An 18,145-nucleotide genomic window follows, 5' to 3' on the forward strand; every position below is an offset into this window, starting at 1 on the left:
TCACCGGCACTCACTGTTCCACTGACACCACCCCTCCAGATTGAAAAACAAAATACAAAACCTCCACACTTCATTGGATTTCCACCCAGAAGCTCAGTGTCAGCCTGACCAGCTGATTCCCACCCTCGAGGCAGAGCTGGTGCCCTGTGGGTTGCCCCGTGCACCTCTCAGCCCGCTGATCTCACAGCGCTCGTGTCACCGTGTCTGCTGCAATCTCCCAGTGCCTGATTCACTCCAGGCTGCCAGGAGAACAGACTGTGGGACAGGCACGAACGCGTGTCCTGGAGTGGGCGGACATGGCTGGGCTCCACTGCACCAGCTGGAGCGCAGCTCCCGGGAGAGCATCCCCCGCACCCCGAGCCAGCCCAGCCCCAGCCCGCGGGGAACCGCGGCGAGGAACAGCCAGGTACTCACTTGATCTTCAGGCTGGCCAGCATCGTCTTGTCGATCCTGGGGGGAGAGAGAGAGAGAGAGCAGGCCGTTACTGCAGGCACGGGGCTCCAGATGTGGCTGGAGGGGGCTGGGTACTGGGGGCTGCTGCCAAACACGACCTCAGCACATCCTTTGGAAGTGCCAGCGCTCCAACTGACACGACCAATGCCACAGAAAGATTTCATCGGAAAACAAAATCAACCAAGATTTAACCCAAAGTGAAGCCTGGCAGCAAGCAAGAAAAAAATCCCCCTAGCTCCTTCCTGGTGCAGAAGTGCTGTGTCCCAGTCTGGAATGCCAGAGGTGAGCTGGGCAGCAGAGAAAGGCATCGCCTGTGTCCCATCTCTCTCCAAAGCACAGCTGCCACAAACCAGGTGTTCACAGATGATGGACCTGTGGCAGCCCTGGGGCTGGGAAGGTCCCCCCAGACCCCACATACTGCAACCCAGCCCAGGCAGACGAAACTCAGAGCAGCCCCATTGCTCCCAGCCCTCGCTGGCTCATGTGGGACCAGCAGCCCCAGTTGCTTCGCTTGTTTCCCTGGCTCTGGTAATGAGTGCTCATCTCCTCAGAATCATTGTGCTTACAGTCATATTAATATTAATTAATGCAAATCATAGTAATGTCTCAAAATGCAAAATAATGTCTTTTGGCAGTCACTGAAAATGCTCTGTTATCTGCCACATGGAATCAATTCCACATCTCAAAAAAAGACCAAACAGCAAAATAACACCCCCAGCACCCTCTTGTTTTGTACTGTGATTGCAGAGAACACAGCATGGCCACAGAAATGCAGCTTCCCCCCACCTTGCAGCTCTACCTTGTCCCCCCCAGGCCGGGCTCTGCTGTCAGGAGGGGCTGCACCCGCGGGGGGCACAGGGGCCGGGCCCTGGCACTCTGTGGCACAGCCTGAGCCTGGCAGGCACTCGGGCACAGGTGCCATCACCTTGCCCAGGGTCCCTCACTTGCAGCAGCCTCACCCTCCCAAAACCCCATGGCTGCGGGAGCTCTGTGCCAGGCATTTCCCCAAGCATCAGCTTCCATGCTCTGCTCTGGAGAGCCAGCATGCTCCTAAAATAGATCTAGGGCACCTGCTATTGTGACTCAATATCTTACAAGCCTGCCCAGACCTTGTTGATCATTAAATCACGCTGAACATCAGAGCGTGCTGGGGAGCAGAGCTGTTTCCAAACTCAGTGGCAGAGGCAAAGCAGCCCAGGGACACCGGGGGGCTGGGGCAGCCCCCATGGGACCGTCCCTGAGTGAGGGCTGCACCAGGGGCTCCATCCGGAGCCACGGCAAGAAAAAACAGCTGTTGTTATTTGGCCTCTTAGAGTGAGAAGGGGAGAAAAAGAAACAACAACAACAACAACCAAAAAAAAAAACCCCACAGGAAATAAACTCCCATATTTGGGAAACCGCAGTGGCAGTGTGACTGTGAGAGCCGTTTGTGTGCCCTGCCCTGCCCTGCCCCAAAGGCGGCAAAATGAAACTGCCCACACCCCACAGCGCTGGGCAGCAGCAGCTCCGGGGCAGCACCCACAGCGGCTTTCAGACCTTGTGCATCCCTACAGCCGGACCGGGAACACCGCATCTGGCCCCGGGACGAGCACCCTGCTCCGGGACCTCGCCGGCAGCAGATGCAGCTGCTGGAGATTTATAAAACAGCAATTTCCAGCCCAGCAGAGAATGGAAATAGCGAGTGCGGCCACAGCGGGAGGCGCTGGGTGTGCCCAGGCACCTCACACGCAGCCCCACAGGAAGGGTGGGGCGGCCGGGGCCGTGAGAAGAGGCGGGCGCAGGTGCGGGGCTCCGGCAGGTCCCTTCTTTTCCAGGGCACGCCCCGGGAAGGCTCTCGGGCAGCGCGCAGGGGTTTCCAGGAGTGCCTGCCCCGGGACCCGGGCAGGAAAGCACAGATCCCTTGGCAGCAGCCCCCAGCCCACAGCTCCTGGGGATGGGGCTCCCCCGCCGCCCTCACCGTGCACATACTGGCAGGGTGTCTAAAGGAAAGGCCCTGTCCTGTTCCCCCAGCCCCAACTGCAAACACAGCCCGCAAGAGCCAGTGCAGCCCCCAAGGGCCAGTGCAGCCCCCAAGGGCCGCCTCAGACCCCCAAGGGCCAGCGCAGCCCCCCAAGGGCCGTCTCAGACCCCTCCAGCTGGCACAGCCCGTTTTCCTCAGTGACTCTCCAGCTCGTGATTTTCTTTCCCTTGCAACTGCCAGAGCACACAGGCGGGCAATGCAGAGCAGAGCGCAGCTGGCCCTGGATGCCCTGCCAGGGACGGTCACGGCTCTGCTGCACCGCCGGAGCTCCTGGGATGCCCCCGGGCAGGCAGGGCCCAGAGCCGCTGCTCTCAACAGGATCGTGGGACAGAGCTGCCATTTGCCCGCCCCAAAATGAGCCCACATATCACAAAACTTATTTGAACAGGGGTCTATCCAAGTGCTCCCTTTGCCTTTGTAAGTAAAGAACACGCAATGCGGCCAAGGCAGCTCTCCTGGCTTCAAAAGCTTTGGCTTCAGCGAGGCTCTGCTCCATCCCAGGGGACCCTGCAAAGCCTCGGCGCTCCAGCTGCCCTCCCGGTGCCCTCGCAGTCACTCAGCATTCCCCAGCCGGTCCCGGGCACCCCATTGCCCTCAAAGCCCCGGCGCTGCCACTGTCCAGCCCGTGCAGCCCTGCGGACCCGGGAGGGTGCAGAGCATCCCTGTGCCCCAGACACCACCACAGCCACAGCGCACTTGGAACGGGCACAAAACACCTCGGAGAGGGCAGAGGGAGAACCGCGTGGTCTCCTTAAGCTGTTTCCCTACAGATGAACTCCTCTCAGAAGCGAGAGACAGGAGCGAACGGACCCGCCGAGCTCGGGGTACCGGCAGCAGCCCTGCTGAGGACACACAAGGACGGGATGACTCCTGAAGGTGCCAGGACCTGCCCTGGACCAGGAGGGAGCTGGCTGCACACGCCAAGGTGCCCAAGCGAAAGCAGCGAGAGAGGCGCGGGGGCAGCCGCTCCGGCAGGTGCCGAGCCCAGCGGAGCCCCGGGGCAATGCCCTCACTCCCACCACCCGGGGGCTGCTCAGGGCCGCAGCCGTGCCAGGCTTGCGGGGCACGGGGCAGGAAGGTCCTTCCCGACCCGCACGCTCGGGCTGGCACTGCCAGGGAGGGCTGTGCCCGAGGGCACCGCGCCGGTGGCTCCTGCTCCGCCAGAGGGAGGGAAGCGCCCACACGGCTCCAGCAGAGCGAGGGAGGGAGGGGAAGGCACCCACCAGCCGTAGCCGCCGAAGGACACGCTGCGCTTCCTCTGGAACATGCTGGGGGCTCGGTGCTGGCGGGGCGCTGCGGCCGCGGGCACAGCGGGCACGGGACGGCGGGCACAGCGGGCACGGCCGGAGCGGAGCTGTGCCGGGCGGGGGGACCGGAGCACGTCGCGTCCGCCGCCCCCAGCGCAGCAGCGAATGCACACGCGCACACAGAAACACCACAAAAAAAGTCGTTTCCTTTTCTTTTCGCGGCCACAGGCTTTTCGCAACCTCACGCTGCAAATATCGTATTTCTCCTAAAGGCAGGACCACCATCGGCGCCGCACGGGCAGCGGGGCTGAGCCACGGCCGTGTCACCCACACACGCCGTGCCCTGCGGCTGCCCCGGCCGCTGAGGCCCGATCCAGAGGGTCACTGGTGCAGCACGGTGCTCTGCCCCTTGCTCTCTGTCCCCGAAATGGCAGCGTTGCAGTCGCAGCACCAGGCTGGCTCCCTGCTAGGGGAACCTCCACCCACCCCTCCAGTACCCCTCTGGGGACAGTCATCCCACCAAAGGCATCAAAACCCCATCACCTCATCTCTCATGGCAAACACATCCCACCATCCCAGAGCCCAGCGAGGCATCTCCCACTAGCTCCCATGCTGCTGCCTGAGGCAGGTTTTCCACCCTCTGGTGCCCTGGCAGCTCTGTAAGGCTGAAGTGGCACCTGCAGCCTGAGCACCACCCAAACTCCCCTGTCCTTTAACAGCCAGGCTTCAGAAATCCCACGGGAATGGAAATGCTGACATCTAGCTGGGTATGAGCTCCCATCCATCACAAATCCCAGAAAACAGATGCTGCTCCCCACTTTGGGCATGGCAGGGCACAGCAGAGCCGTGGTGAGGTGAGCCTGGTCGCAGGGGTGGGCATGGTGCCCAGAGGCTGAGTGTGGTGCCCACCTCACACCTTTCACCTCCCCAAACCAACCAGCGCCCACCTGCACCAGGGGATCAGCACCTCAAAGGCCAGAAAGAGCCTCTGAGTGCAAGGCCCAGCCAGACACTCACCTCCTACCCCAGTGATCCAGGCCAACGCCTGGTGTGGGCTCGCAGCATCCCCTTGCCCTGGCACTCCATGCAGGGCTGGCTCCTGGATCAGAGGCAGCTCTAGCCCAGCATTCTCATACAAGCACCCAAAAGCTTTAAATGGAGAGGCACTTGAATTCTATCTGATGTGTGAAAAAAGGGGTGGGGGGGAGAGGGGGTATAGCAAGCTGAAGAGAGAAATCGCTCAACTCCAGGGAAAAAACTTGGACTGAAATCCAGCTATTTCAACTCCTACTTTCTGCCCACAGCCTTAAAGGGATGAAACGATGGAAAGTCTTTTAATTTTAGAGCTCTTAAGGACATTATTAAAAAAAAAATTCTGCAGGCTTTGAAGCCATAATTCAGGTGCTACAAAATATCTAGAGCAGTCATTTGCTTGGAACACGTTTGTTTCTGGCCTGCCTGATCTGTGTCAAAGCTCTGCACCAGCAGCAGTGTGACGTTATCCTCTCGCTTCATCTTCCCCCAGGTCGTGTCTTCCTTACACTCCTCCCAGGTGATTTCTGCCCAGCTCTACCGAGCTGCTCACAATTAAAATGTCTGAAAACAAAAGCTTTGGGCACAGCCAGGCTCTGCCACACACTGGAACGAGCCCCAGTGCGGCTGCTCCAGCAGGGCCCTGCCTGAGAGGTGTGGGACACGGGTGACAGTGGCTGTGGGAGGCACTGACCTTGGCTGGTACCACAACTTGGCCAGGAACAACCGGGAGAGCCCCAGAGACACGGCCAGCTTTAGACCTGTCCCCTTTTCCCCTTGCAGCACCTTGTTCTGCTGCTTTGGCCCTGCGGGAGCTCACGGCCACCAGAGGTGACACGGACACAGGACGGGTGACAGGGACACTCACGGCAGGGCAGGACAGCAGGGATGGGCACAGCAGGGCAGGACCTGGCTCCCTTTGCCAGAGCTCACTGCAGTCAGTAGGTCGTTGTCACCACTGTCACTCCTGCAGCTCCTCCTCACCTCACGCTAAAGCACAGGGTGACCCCCCCTGCCTGCCCCAGGATTTCAGAGCACAGGAGGGCAGGACCCTGGACGGCCATAGGGAAGCCTCTCCATTTCCAGCTCCAGGAGGGAGTGGGGCCGCCCTGCACAAGCCCACCTGACCCACTCCAGCACCTGGGGACACCCATGGCTGGCAGTGATAGGAGTGGAGCTCTTCCTGCTCCCCATCCCCACAACTGGCAGTCCCCCAGGGCCACATCAGCCGCCCCAGATACAGGTGAAAAACTGCATTTGAACCAGGCAAAGGTTAAAAACACACCAGGGGCCAGCCTCAGCTGCCCCAGCCTCCCTGGCTCTGGGTATCTCACCACCGCCTGCCCAGCACCATCTCACCCGCAGGGGCGGGCCTCCAGAAATAGGCTCTGCAATGACATTTTCTCACTTCCCCTCTTCCCCCACCGAGGTTTCACACAGGCTCAAAAAAAAACAAGGAGAAAACCTTCCTACTTTCAGAGCAGGCACAGGCAAATCATAGCCGAGCAGCCAAAATTAGGGAAAACAAAACCCTGGGGGAGGACAACTCCTCAGTACCATCTGCACCAGTCTAAATTAACATCTCCCAGGGGCCTCTGCCAGAACCAGGATCCCATTGCTCCAACCAAACCTGGTGAGCAGCCCCTGCCCACTGGGAACAGTGCCACACTGCTGGTGACATCTCAGAGAAGGATTGTGCCCTGCAAGGGCAGCATAATTCTTCCCTTTCTTACTGGGATTGCATCATTAGTGCTTTAATATTGCCTGCGGCACTCTGAGGGCATTCGGCTTCCTTTAATGATTCTAAAGAAGGTTGTGGGCACCCAGAAATATTAGATTTTGTCCTGACAGGAAGAACATGCCGTGCGCATCATCAGCTTGACCTACAGAGCAAAGGAAAACAGCGTCCACATTACCTCTGACTCAGTTCATGGAATATTTAAGCACTATTTTCTTCCCTTTATGGTACTGCTGAAGTGAAAAGAGAAACTCCATATCTTAAATGTGGCTTCCCACAAACCCCAGCTTTCTCTCAGGGGTGGCTCTTCACTGCCCAACAGCTTCAGACCAGAAGGACCGGGCGGCTCCTTTGGTCACAGGGAGGCTGTGTGTCACCCAGAGGGCAGCTTCAGACACAGGATGGGAAAGCCAGAGCCCTTCCTGAGCCCAGCTCAAGCTCAAACCATGCTCCAGCTCCTCTTCCACATTCTTGAGAAACCACTGATGGCTCATGGACTCATCCCTACGTCCAAAGTGATCCGACCTCTCCTGCTCGTTTCTGTGGAAATGGCTGAAAAACTGATCCTGGAGGAAGCCACTGTGCATCCAGCAGAGCCTCATTTCTCAGGCAGCTGGCACAGAGGGACACTTACACCAGGTATGGCAGCACCAGCTTTCCCAGCAGCCCAGGAAGCGCCCAGCACAGAGGAGAGGAGCCCAGGAAACCAAGAGGTGCTGGCCAGGCGCCCGTGACCCCCAAAGCCCCACTGGCCGCTCCCACCATGGCATGAACCAGCTCTTTGCTGCAGAGGGACACAGATCGTGTCTCACCACAGCCCTGTATGCAGAAACTCATCACACGGGCTCCCAGGCTCATGGAATTCTTCTCAGCCCACTGAATTTAATGCACAGCGTTGTTTGTTTTCTCAAGGCCACCCATTTTAGAGTCCTGCCTTGATAGCAAGGGCACAAAATTCCTCTCTCATGAAAAGGCATGAAAAGGCTCTCTCTAGGAAAAGCCTGTTCAAGCACACAGATTTTCTGTGCCTGTTTTCTCCACCTTTGCCAGCCACCCCCTTCCCATGCCAGTGGAGCCAGAGGGAGGATGCAGAGGGAAGCAGAGGCTCACATCCCCGTGCCAGTGTAGCTGGAAGGAAGATGCAGAGGGAAGGAGCAGAGGCTCCCATCCCCGTGCCCTGTGCCTCCCCAGGAGCCAGCAGGGAGGCTGCTCTGTGCACCCACACAGTGCCCAACGGGTGCCTGGCACAGGATGCTGCAGGGACAGGGCAGCACCCCTGCCCGCCGTGCTGCTCTGTGGCTGTGGCAGCCCTGCTGCAGGCAGAGGAGCAGCTGCCATGCCAGAGCAGGTCCTGGGCTGTCACCATGGCTACCTGCACATCCCTGCACGTCAGTCCCCACTGCCTGCAGGAACGGGAGCCCAGAGCTCGCCTGCCCAGGCAGTGCAGGGGCTGCAGGAGGGAGGGTGCATTGGGGCAAACCTCCACAAAAACCTGCCCCCAGAGCCAGGCTGGCACTGGTAGCTGTGCCAGGAGCCGGAGAGGGTTTGGCCCAATTCACACAGCAAACACAGAGCAGGGGGTGGCTGCAGCCAGTGAAGAAATTGTGGAGAGACAGAAAAAGAACAGCTTAAACTGAAAACCAGGGCTGGGAAAATGTGGGGGCGGGATGAAAGCATGGGAATGAGAGAGACCTGAACATGTTTTGGCTGGAAATTAGGAGGTTTCTAATTTTCAATACAATCAATCTCTGGGACAATTTCCTAATAATGGAGATAAAGGAATCAAAAATACCCCAACCCCCTCATTGAGACTCAGAAGATTTAAGATATTACACAAGGTGGTAAGGTCTAGTGTCCCTGTCCATAGGGGGGGGTTTGAAAATTGGTGACCTTTACAGTCCCTTTAGCCCAAAGATTCTGTGACTGTGTGATCCTGCAATGCCCTCAGCAGCAGGGCGCTGGGCTCGCTGACCCAGCATGTGTCCTGGCACCTTCCCCTGCCCAGGGCTGCTCCTCTGCTCACCCTGCCCTGCACCCTGGCCTCAGCAGCACACAGGGAGTCCGTGGCTGCCCGAGGCTGACCCGCACTGGCACAAGGTCAGACCTCAGCAGCCAGGCTCAGGTTTGAGACCAAACCCGTGTGTGGACACTGAACATTGCAAACAAGCCACGTGGGACTTGGACTCGAGCTTTTCCAAATCCTGCTACCTCTTGCCAACATCACCTGTACTTTTCAACCATTTTGAGTGGGCTTTTCAAGAGCCAGGCTGAAACCAAATTGCAGTCGAGCAACAGTCCTTCTGGCATCCAGCTTGGAGGCAGATGTTAACTCCAAGCAAGGATTCATCTGCCCCCACAAAACTGCAAAACTGTCTGTGGAGAATGAGCTGGTTTTAGCTCCTGGAAAAAATGTCTCTCCTCCTGTTGCTGCTGAAGTCCTGTTCCTGTTTCCACAGCAGCAGCAGCCACCAGAGCATCTGAGCAGGTACACAACAAGCAGCAGCAGCAGCAGAGGGCCTCTCTGAGCAGCCCTCGGGACCCTGCTACCACACAGATGTGCCTAGGGATGAGGGAAGGGAGGATGATAAAACAAACAAGCAAAGAAAAAGGCATGTTTGCTGCTATGGTTATCCTCTCCAGTGGGAGGAACCAGCAGCAGAGAGAGAATGCAGTATCTGTGAAACGTGGTGTGTGCAAGCGCGAGCCGGCTGCCTGCAATCACACCGCGGGGTGGATCTGAATTTAAACTCTTTGGCACGATTCCAACCTCCAATAAATCCTGCCTTGTGGGCAGGTATTATGTCCCTTCTGCTTCTAAAACAACAAGCAGTCTTAAACAAAACAGCAGAGCCTAGAGCGTGCAGAAGATGGCACAACCTGGCAGGATCCATGTCAGCCTGCGTTCGCCAGGGATGCAAACAACATCTCACAGCCCTCACAGGCTCTGTGCAGCTCCACGCCAGGCACACCGGTGCTCTGCCTGTGGGAATGAGCAGGATGAAGGGAAAGCTCAGCCTGGTGGGCAGACATTGCACGGCTTTCCTGTCAGGGATGAGCTGCAGCCCCGCGCAGGGGCCGTGGTGGGGAGGATCGCCCCAGCAGACTGGCGTGGGCACGCAGGGAGGCTCAGACATCCCCGTCTTGTGCGAACACCTGAGGCTCCCGACCAGGGGGTGCCGGGGGAGGCAGGACAGAGCCCCCCGCATGCCGCAGGGCCCCCGGGGACAGCAGGCAGGGCCCCGCACGGGCTGCTGGAAATCGCCTCCTAGAATGGTCAATATTCTAAGAGCCGTGCTGGCAGCCGCTTCACCGCCCTCCCACTCTCGGGTCCCGTTATCCCGGTCCGTCCCCAGCCCCGAGCCTCCGAACAGCCCCCGGCTCCCGGCCCCAGCCCCGAACGCGGACGGAGCAGCGGAGCGCCGTGCGGGGCTGCCCCGCTGAGCACGTACGTACCGGGGATGGAGCCGCAGCCCCGCGCCGTGCCGTGCCCGCCGCTCCCGCCTGCGGATCCCGCCGCGGTGGCGGAGCCGGCCCCGGGCGGGGCGGGGCAGAACCGGGCGGGGCGGGGCAGAACCGGGCGGGGCGCGTTCCCCGCCCGCCGCCGCGGCCCCGGGATCCCGCCGGCTGCGGGGGCAGAGCCTGCCCGGTGCCGCCGCCCGGTCCTGCCCAAGGCACCAACGCAGCCCCGCACCGTCTGTCCCCTCGCTCCCTCCCCACCGAGCAGCCGCCGCAGCGTCCCCGTGCCCCAGCGGCGCCCGCAGCATCCCCCTGCCCGTCCCGGTGCCGCGGCTGCTCCTGCCGAGACAGAGCTTACACTTGGGCCGCCTTGGGAGACAAACATTTTACTCCCATGAGAGAGACACAGACACCACTCATAATTGGTCGTTGGTATCCTACAGAGTCTCCAGACGGCTCCAGGTAACTTCCCAGGGGAAGCTTCCAGGTAACTTTTCCGCTGGGAAATCAAAGGAATCCAGGGAAATTAAGGCCCTCGGGAAATCAAATGAATCTAGTGAAATTAACCCCAACAGCACTCAACATCAATTATAAATGATGTTACACGCATTTCAGTTGCACGTGCCAAATGAGACATGCACATCAGGCGCGGGGCTAACACAACCTCTGAAAGCAATTTGCAAAAATTAGTTAAAATCAATAAACAGCACAGTCATTCCAGTTTCTGGGAAGCCTCTCCAGCGGCAGGCAGAGGAATTCCCGTCGCGGGAAGCAGATGGCAGCAGGCAGCGTGTCTGCCGTGGCTCCTGCCGGCAACAGCGGGCACCTCATCGTGCCCCTGGAAGTCCCTCCCAGGTGTGAATGTCACCTGTCCCAGGTGTGAATGTCACGTCCTTCCACCCCACCCGGCTTGCCCTGCATGAAAAGTACCCACGGCCCTTCCTGTCCTGGGAAATCCAAGTGGATTTTGGGCACCTCCATCCTCTGCAGCCACCCTCCCACTGCTGTTCTCATCCATGCAGTTCCAGGCAGATAAATACTTCAGGGCTTTAAGGGATCTTGGAGCAAAACTGCTGCTGAAACAGAGAGGGAAGAGCTTTTAGTGCCACAGCCACTCAGGGGCTCAGCATGTTCCGGAGCTCTTTGCAGGCCAGAGAGCAGATGCTGCTCTGTGTGTGTCTGGAGGCCCATGAGGCTTTTATGTTAATGGTGTTTTATCATCAAACACGGGGTGGGAACTGACAGCAATGCATATGCATCAGCAGGGAGAGCCACAGCATGTGCCTGGGATGTGGCTCCCAAGGGGAGAGTTTAAGCACCGACCAAAATCAGGGGATCAGAACAGATATTTTCCAATGATCACTGATGGCTGGGGAAAACACAGCCCCTGGCTACCATCTGTTTTCAAGTAAACCTCAAGTGCTGCCCACATAAAGCAGATCCTCGACCAAAACCATGGGGACGATTACAAGAGTTTGGGCAGGCAGGTGGCCATTTGTCCTTCCCACTGCTTTAAACCAAACAGCTCTTATGTGGTGTTTGCAGCTCCTGGTGCAACCACTGCACCTGGCACTTGATTTTGAAGCAAAGCCCGAGATGCTCATGTGTCACTGGGCTCCCAGACAGGCTCAGCAGGCCCACAAGGGCTTGTGACAGAGCAAGCAGCAGGGCGTGCCAGTGCTCTACCCACAGTGCCCACCCTGAGCCCGCAGCCCCTCACCTGCTGGGGGAGCCCAGGTCTGCCCTGCTGACGATGCGGTGCTGCTGGGGCGAGTAGAGCCACTGGAAAGCCGTCAGCGTCCTCTCCTCGATGCGGAAGCGGCCCTCTCGCACGTACCTAAAAATAAACCCAGGGAGACTGAAATATTCATCAGCCCCGATTGCGGGAGGGAGTGCAGCGCGCAGCAGCGGCCGGGCCCGCACCACGGCCCGCCCCGGGGGCAGCAGAAAATCCTTTACAGCCCCTCCTCTGCCTGCTGCCCGTGCCATCCTCACCCTCACTGCCCCCAGCCCACGCACCCACGGCCGTGTCTGGGACAGGGCATCCCCTGAGACTGATCCCAGGGAGGGGGCCCTGCACCCCCTTGGGTACTGTGGGACTGCTGCCAGCTGCAACCCTGTACAGCCCCAGGGGACAGAGCCCCCAGCCCACCCAGGGCCCCCAGACCAGCCCCCAGCCCACCCAGACCAGACCCACAGGCCCCCCTGACTGCCTGATGCAGGAAAGCAAAGCCAAACATTCCCAGAGCAGCACAGGACATTCCCCTGTACAGCCCCAGGGGACAGAGGCACAGCACCTCTGCTCAGCACCATCGTGTTGGGGCACAGCCTGCCCCAGCACACACCCATCCCCAGGCTGGCCCTGGCTCCAAGGCCTTTCTAGCATCACTTCGAATGCCAGGCCAGATGCTGAGGCTTATCCAGTAACAGTCAAATGACTTGATGGTTATGAATTTGATTAGAAGAGTATGGGTTCCCTGTTAAGTGAGCAAAATTCTGATAACTGCAGTTGTTTCCATTTTTTGGAACAAAATCCTGCTGCCTGCTTCCATGCCAGCAGCCAGCTGCACTTCATACACACTCCTCTGATCGTGAAATTTCATCAGCAAGTGGTTAATAAGTTAAAGCCCCTGTAGTGCTGATGGGAGACACACGCACACAGCTGCAGCAGCCGTGAACCTCAGCCAGAGCTGCAGAGAGCTCCTGTCCCTTCCTCTGCACATGGATGCTCCAGGAGGTTCATTCCCAGCATTAACCCCAGGGATGTGCCCGCACTGGATGGGGCTGAGGGGAGGCTCCAGCGTGCCAGGAGCTCCCCAGGTGCTGCCGCTGGGCTCTGTGACCTGCCTGAGCCCACCCTGCGGGTGCTGTGGAGCTGGGGCAGTGATAGTGCAGGAACTGCAGCTGAAGGACACCCAAAAGGCTCCCTGAGCATCCCCAGCACAGAGTGACCTGCCAATTTTCCAGTTAAAAGCAACCAAGCACGATGCAATGCCAGTGCTCCCTGCAGCTCTGGGTTATGATAACCGTGCACAGAGCAGGGGCAGGGAAGCCAGGGAGTCCCTTGGGAAGTGAGGGTGAGGCAGTGGGGATGCAGAACAGCCAGGCCAGCAGCTGCTGTCACAGTTTGTTCAAGTGTGTGAGGGGAAAAAGTATCCTCGGCTGCAAGGAGCAGGGGAAAGGGAGGGAGAGAGGAAAAGAAAAAGCCTCAGTGGTTCCCACTCTTCCCTGGTTTGAGGGGCTCCCACCCACAGCTGGCACCCAGCACGGGCCTGGCTCTGCTCCCGCCCGGGGCCCGGCCCGGCGCTTCCCTCAGCGTCCCCAGCCACAGCCTGGCATCGCCGCAGCGCCCTGCTCAAAAGTCACAAGCTTCGGACGTCACGAACTGCACAATTCAACATAAAAGAGCACAGACAAAGCTTGTTCTCAATGTCAGCCCGTCCCGGGTGCTCCGGGCACAGACGGTGCTCTGTTCCAGCCCCGTCCCCGCACGCCAGAGCCCGGAGCAGCCACGCGAGTCCCGGGGACTCCCCGGAACGAGGAGCGCTCGGCACCCCGGCACGCTGCCGGCCCGCGCTGCCTGCTCAGCGGGCAGGACCCTTTCCCGAGCGTACAAAGAGGAACCGCCTCTCCTGCCTCTGCCAGCGATCCCCCTCCCTGCACTCCTTGTGTCCCCCGGATGGAGCAGGAGCCTCCCCGGGACTCCCGCTCCGGCCGGGACCCCCCGCGCCCCTCGGAGCGCCCCGCACGTCCCAGACCCAGGGCGAGGTCCGTGTCCCCCCAGCCCGGGTTCTCCCTCTCTCCGGGCTGGGATCATCCCCAGCCGAAGCCCAGAGCCCTCGCAAGCTGAGCCCCTCCGGTGCCCAGCTCGGCTCCCCGTTGCCGACGGAGCCCCGGGCCCGCCGCACTCACCAGCGCACCAGCTCCCAGCGCCGCTCCCCCGCCGCCTTGCCCGAGGCCATGCCGGGGGTCCCGCCGGGCGGGGCGAGCCCGCAGACTCCGCTCGGAGCGGCGGCGGCTCCTCAGCGGCGGCCCCGGGGCTGCGCCGGTTCCTGCGCCCGTTCCTGCGCCCGTTCCTGCGCTCCCGCCCCCTCCGGCGCCCGCGGGGCCGGGGGGGCCTGGCCCGGGCAGGTGCGGGGGGGCCGCACCGCTGGCCCCGTTATGTAAAGCGTTATGCAACGCCCCCACCGGGGCGGCCCCGAGGGGGGCACAACGCCCCCGGTGCCTCCCTGCGGACCCCGGAGTCTCGCACCGGCCAGCTGGACCCCATCCAGGGCTCCAGGGAAATGAGCGTCTGCCAGCCTCTTAAACACTCAGAGCAAGTCGGGCTGAGCATCCCAAAGTGCCTCGGGAACAGCCACGGGGACAGAAACCCCAGGGCGGGCCCTGGCATCCCGGTGCCCCCCGAGCCCCCCACTCACCGATCCCGCACAGATGCGCGGGGCGGGCGGGGCCGCACCTGCCCAGCCGGGGCTGGGCCCGCCCTGTTCCTGTCACGGTCCTTGCTCGCTGTAAGAGCACCCAGCCAACCCCCCCGGCAGCACCGGCAGGCCTGTTCGCCCATAAATTCAGAGTAAAACCTGCCCGATCCGGAGCTCCCCCCCCCCAGAGCCCTGGGCACTGCAGCGGGCTCAGGGAGCAAACCACACCTGCAGTCAGGTGTTACTGCAAGCAAACCACACGGAAAGCTGCTTCCCAAAAGTGGTGTTCTGGCCCTAAACCCTCACTTTTCTGATCTTTGAGAACTTAATTTCACAGCCCAGCAAACCCAGGTGCTGCATCCATAAGCCAACAGCTTCATTTAAAGCAAATGGTGTTCAATACCGAAGCAAATTCCTGTTAGTGGTAATTCTGAAGTCCTGCTGGTGCTGGGTGCAAACACATCTGAAGGGCATTGATGGTTCCCCACAGCTGGGGAGCAGAGGTTGCCCAGCCATGCCAGCTGGGGAGGCTGTGCCTTGCCTGGGCCACAGAGAAAGGGAGCTCAGATTCTCCCACATCTGGGCAGTGGCCTGCCCTCCCCAGGGCTCTCATCTCCCACGAGCCATGGGCTGCAGGCTGGAGAGAACCACCTGCCCAGAGAGAACATGCCCAGGGGGGCAGCTGGGGATGCCCACGGCAGCCCAGCCTTGGCCTCCTGTGTGGGCCAGGAAATGGCTGGCACCCCACATCTGATGCTTCACCATAACAATTTTTAAAGACCTGGGAGATTTAAAAATAAAAGCAACCTTCATTTGAAAAAAGTTTTTAAACAATGAGAAAAATTAAAAATTGGATCGTTCACATATCATATATGTATTAACAGAGGAACAAATTGCATTGCTCAGCTCAGGCAAATATCCTTACAAGTAGATATTTTCCAATCCCTGTGGAAATGTTAAGCTAATGTTAAATTTATTAAAATCCTCCAGCTTTTAGCCTTTAGACTTTAAGGAGCTTCTTATTAGGTTCTTCAAAGCAATTAGAAGGCACACATACACTACATTTCAATTAGATTGAAAAATAATATCTGAGGCAAAGTTAAACTCATTTATAAATTAAATGGAAAAATCCCCCTAATAATTGACTTGGGGGTGGCGGAGGAAAGCTGTGGTCCCACAGCACTCCCGTGGCCACCCTGGAAGGGCACAGCGCTCAGGCTCACTCCAGTGCACACGGGATGCAGCTCCCGTTGGGAATCAGCCAGCGCTGAAGGGACCCGGGCTGACCCAGCACAGGCCCTTGGCCACGTCCAGACCTGCCGGCAGAGGCTGCATCCCTCAGCTCCTCTGCGGCCCGGGAAGGACGGATGGTGGCACAAGCAGCCCCCGGGGCCTGTCCCTGCCCGCTGACTGTGGCACGGAGCGAGACTTGGCACCCGTGAGGACAGAAGGAGGCCGTGGTGCCCAGCGCCCCTTCCCCCTGCAGGGCAGCATTGCCCAGCCCCGAGTGTGGGGTGTCCAGCGCTGCCACAGCGGGAACGCGGCCTGGGACAGCTCGAGCCAGCACACGGGCACACAAACACACACAGACACACACACACCTACAAACACACACTCATACACACACAAACACACACAGACACACACACCTACAAACACACACGCATGTACACACACGCACATGTACACACACTCCTACACACACCCACAAACACACACTCATACACACACAAACACACGCGCATGCACACACACACATGTACACACACTCTTACACACACACTCATACACACACACCGACACGCAGGTAAACAAACACACCCACCCACATGCATGCACATGCACACCCATAGACGCACGGGTGCTGCCTGTATCGGTGCTGGTGCCGGTGCCGCTTATCCTTACCGCAGCCGGTGCCGCTGTCCGCCGGGGCCGCTGCCGGTGCCGGTGCCGGTGTCGGTGCCACTAGAGGTCAGTGCCGGCTCGAGCAGCAGCAGCAGCGGCGGAGCCGAGCCCAGCCCCGCTCGGAAGAGCTGCCGCCCGCAGCCCCATCCGCAGTGCCCGCATCCCTCATCCCACGGCTCCGCATCCCGCACACTTCATCCCTACATCCCTACATCCTCACATTCTCCATCCTGCATCCCCACAATCGCCACCAGCTCGGAGCAGGGGAGAAGCCACGTTGCTGCAGCAGAACCTGGAGCTGGGGCACTCGGTGGGGCTCCCCACGTCTGCTGCCCCGGGGGTGCCCTGAGCAGGGGCTGCCAGCGCTCTCACATGGCAGTGAGATGTGTCCAAGCTGGGTATGACACGCAAGGAGCTCACTGCTGCTGCCCAGCAGCCTCTGGAGCTCAGTCACGCATCTGAGGCGGCAGCAGGGACCCCCAGCTCCTCCTGAACTGCTATCCCTGCCATATTTGCCTCACTGTGTTGTAACCTCAGTGAATTCCTCCTGTTTGAGCAGGAATTCCTGTCTCTGGGAGCAAGCAGAGAGTGGGGAAGAGATGCAGCATAACTGCAGTGCAGGACATCACAACGGCTGGCAGCATCAGCAAAGGGACTGCCATGTCATGTCCTGCTCAAGAAAGCTGCCAGTGAAACCACTTAATTTTGGAGCTGGTGATGGGAAACATGAGCAGGCTGTGTGCAGCAGAGTGACCCCAAGTTGCCAGGTGATGGCTGTGGAGGCAGCCAACATTTCCTGCTCCATGCTGGTGCAGAGGATGCGCTGTGCTCTGCTGCTGTCCCCCTGGCAGGCTGCATCCCGAGAGATGACCTCATTCACACAGCAGCTCTCTGTCCCTGAGTGCCTGACCTTGACTCTTTGCAGGCTTGTCTTTTATCCAGTGGAAAATCAATGAAAATTGTACAAACCTTGTGAAATGTGATGCACTCAGACATTCCCCTCTCTCCTCCCCTCATCTCCCGTCTGTAGCTGACTGCTGCTTAAGTTAGCACACAAGTTAGGGGAAGACACAAGGAGACATTAAAAACACCCACACACCCCAAGCATGGCACACTGCCCTGAGAGGGACAATGACACCTTGGCAAGCGTTGACCTGAGGGTCACAGATGGGCGAGAGGGGCTCCACCTGAGACAGTGCTGCTCTGAACAAGAACGGCTGCACTCGCCCCCTTCACAGCACCTGTGACCCCTTAACAACTTCTTGTTTCAAGAACTCATTTTTCAGAGAACACAAGTTGAGGGGAGGCCCACAAAGGAGTTGGCATTGGGAGGCTCTGAAGTTCTCCATAGCATTGGCTGGGGCTACAAGCGGATCTGTCTGAATAACTTATTGCAAATTATCTTCCTGCGTGTACAGACATTTCAGAGCACACTGCTTATCTTTTCTCCTGATTCAATGATTTCTTTCTTTGTGTGAACTAAACTTAGTCTCCATAGATGAGCCCTATCACCAAGCCCAGCCTTTCTCAACTACCAGAAACAGCAGGCCAGGCTGGACCCCACCACCGCGCATGAGGTGAGGGCCCAGTCCTTGGCCGTTACTGCGCAGAGATGTCACAAACCCTCTGTATCACACCTGGAGCTGCAGGCCCAGGGCAGTCTATTGGCCACAGCACAGCCTCGCTGGATCTGTGCAGCACCAGCCCTCACCCAGAGCCTGGAAGCATTCAAGGGGAGGGAAGGATGTGGGATGGCAGAATGATACCACAGACCACAGTCTGTGAGCTCCCCTACAACTCCTCTGTGTGCTGGTTGTGCACTGGGATAAGCAGGATTGCAGCAGCTCTAACAGGAGACGGAGCCCAGTTCAGC

The 18,145-nt window shown here is 59.2% G+C and overlaps 1 protein-coding gene across 9 annotated transcripts in view; it reads right to left on the reverse strand.

Annotated features, from left to right (window-relative positions):
- Positions 1-16,407, reverse strand: part of RAP1GAP2 (RAP1 GTPase activating protein 2) — a 54,516-nt gene extending 38,109 nt beyond the window's left edge. For 3 of the 9 annotated variants that reach the window (XM_074556711.1, XM_074556709.1, XM_074556708.1), the window contains exons 1-2: positions 9,944-10,269; positions 415-450 (exon numbers count right to left, since the gene is read on the reverse strand). In XM_074556711.1, coding sequence (XP_074412812.1) covers positions 415-450; positions 9,944-10,254 — 347 coding nt within the window. In that variant the 5' untranslated portion in view covers positions 10,255-10,269. Of the gene's footprint in view, positions 1-414; positions 451-3,696; positions 3,825-4,737; positions 4,842-9,943; positions 10,270-11,666; positions 11,784-13,858; positions 14,202-16,272 lie in introns of those variants that run through there. The other 6 variants (XM_074556719.1, XM_074556715.1, XM_074556723.1 and 3 more) reach the window with 6 other exon arrangements.
- Positions 16,408-18,145: the final 1,738 nt, after the last annotated feature.

This window comes from Zonotrichia albicollis, chromosome 22 (assembly GCF_047830755.1).
Source record: "Zonotrichia albicollis isolate bZonAlb1 chromosome 22, bZonAlb1.hap1, whole genome shotgun sequence".
In the NCBI taxonomy this organism is placed as follows: Eukaryota; Metazoa; Chordata; class Aves; order Passeriformes; family Passerellidae; genus Zonotrichia; species Zonotrichia albicollis.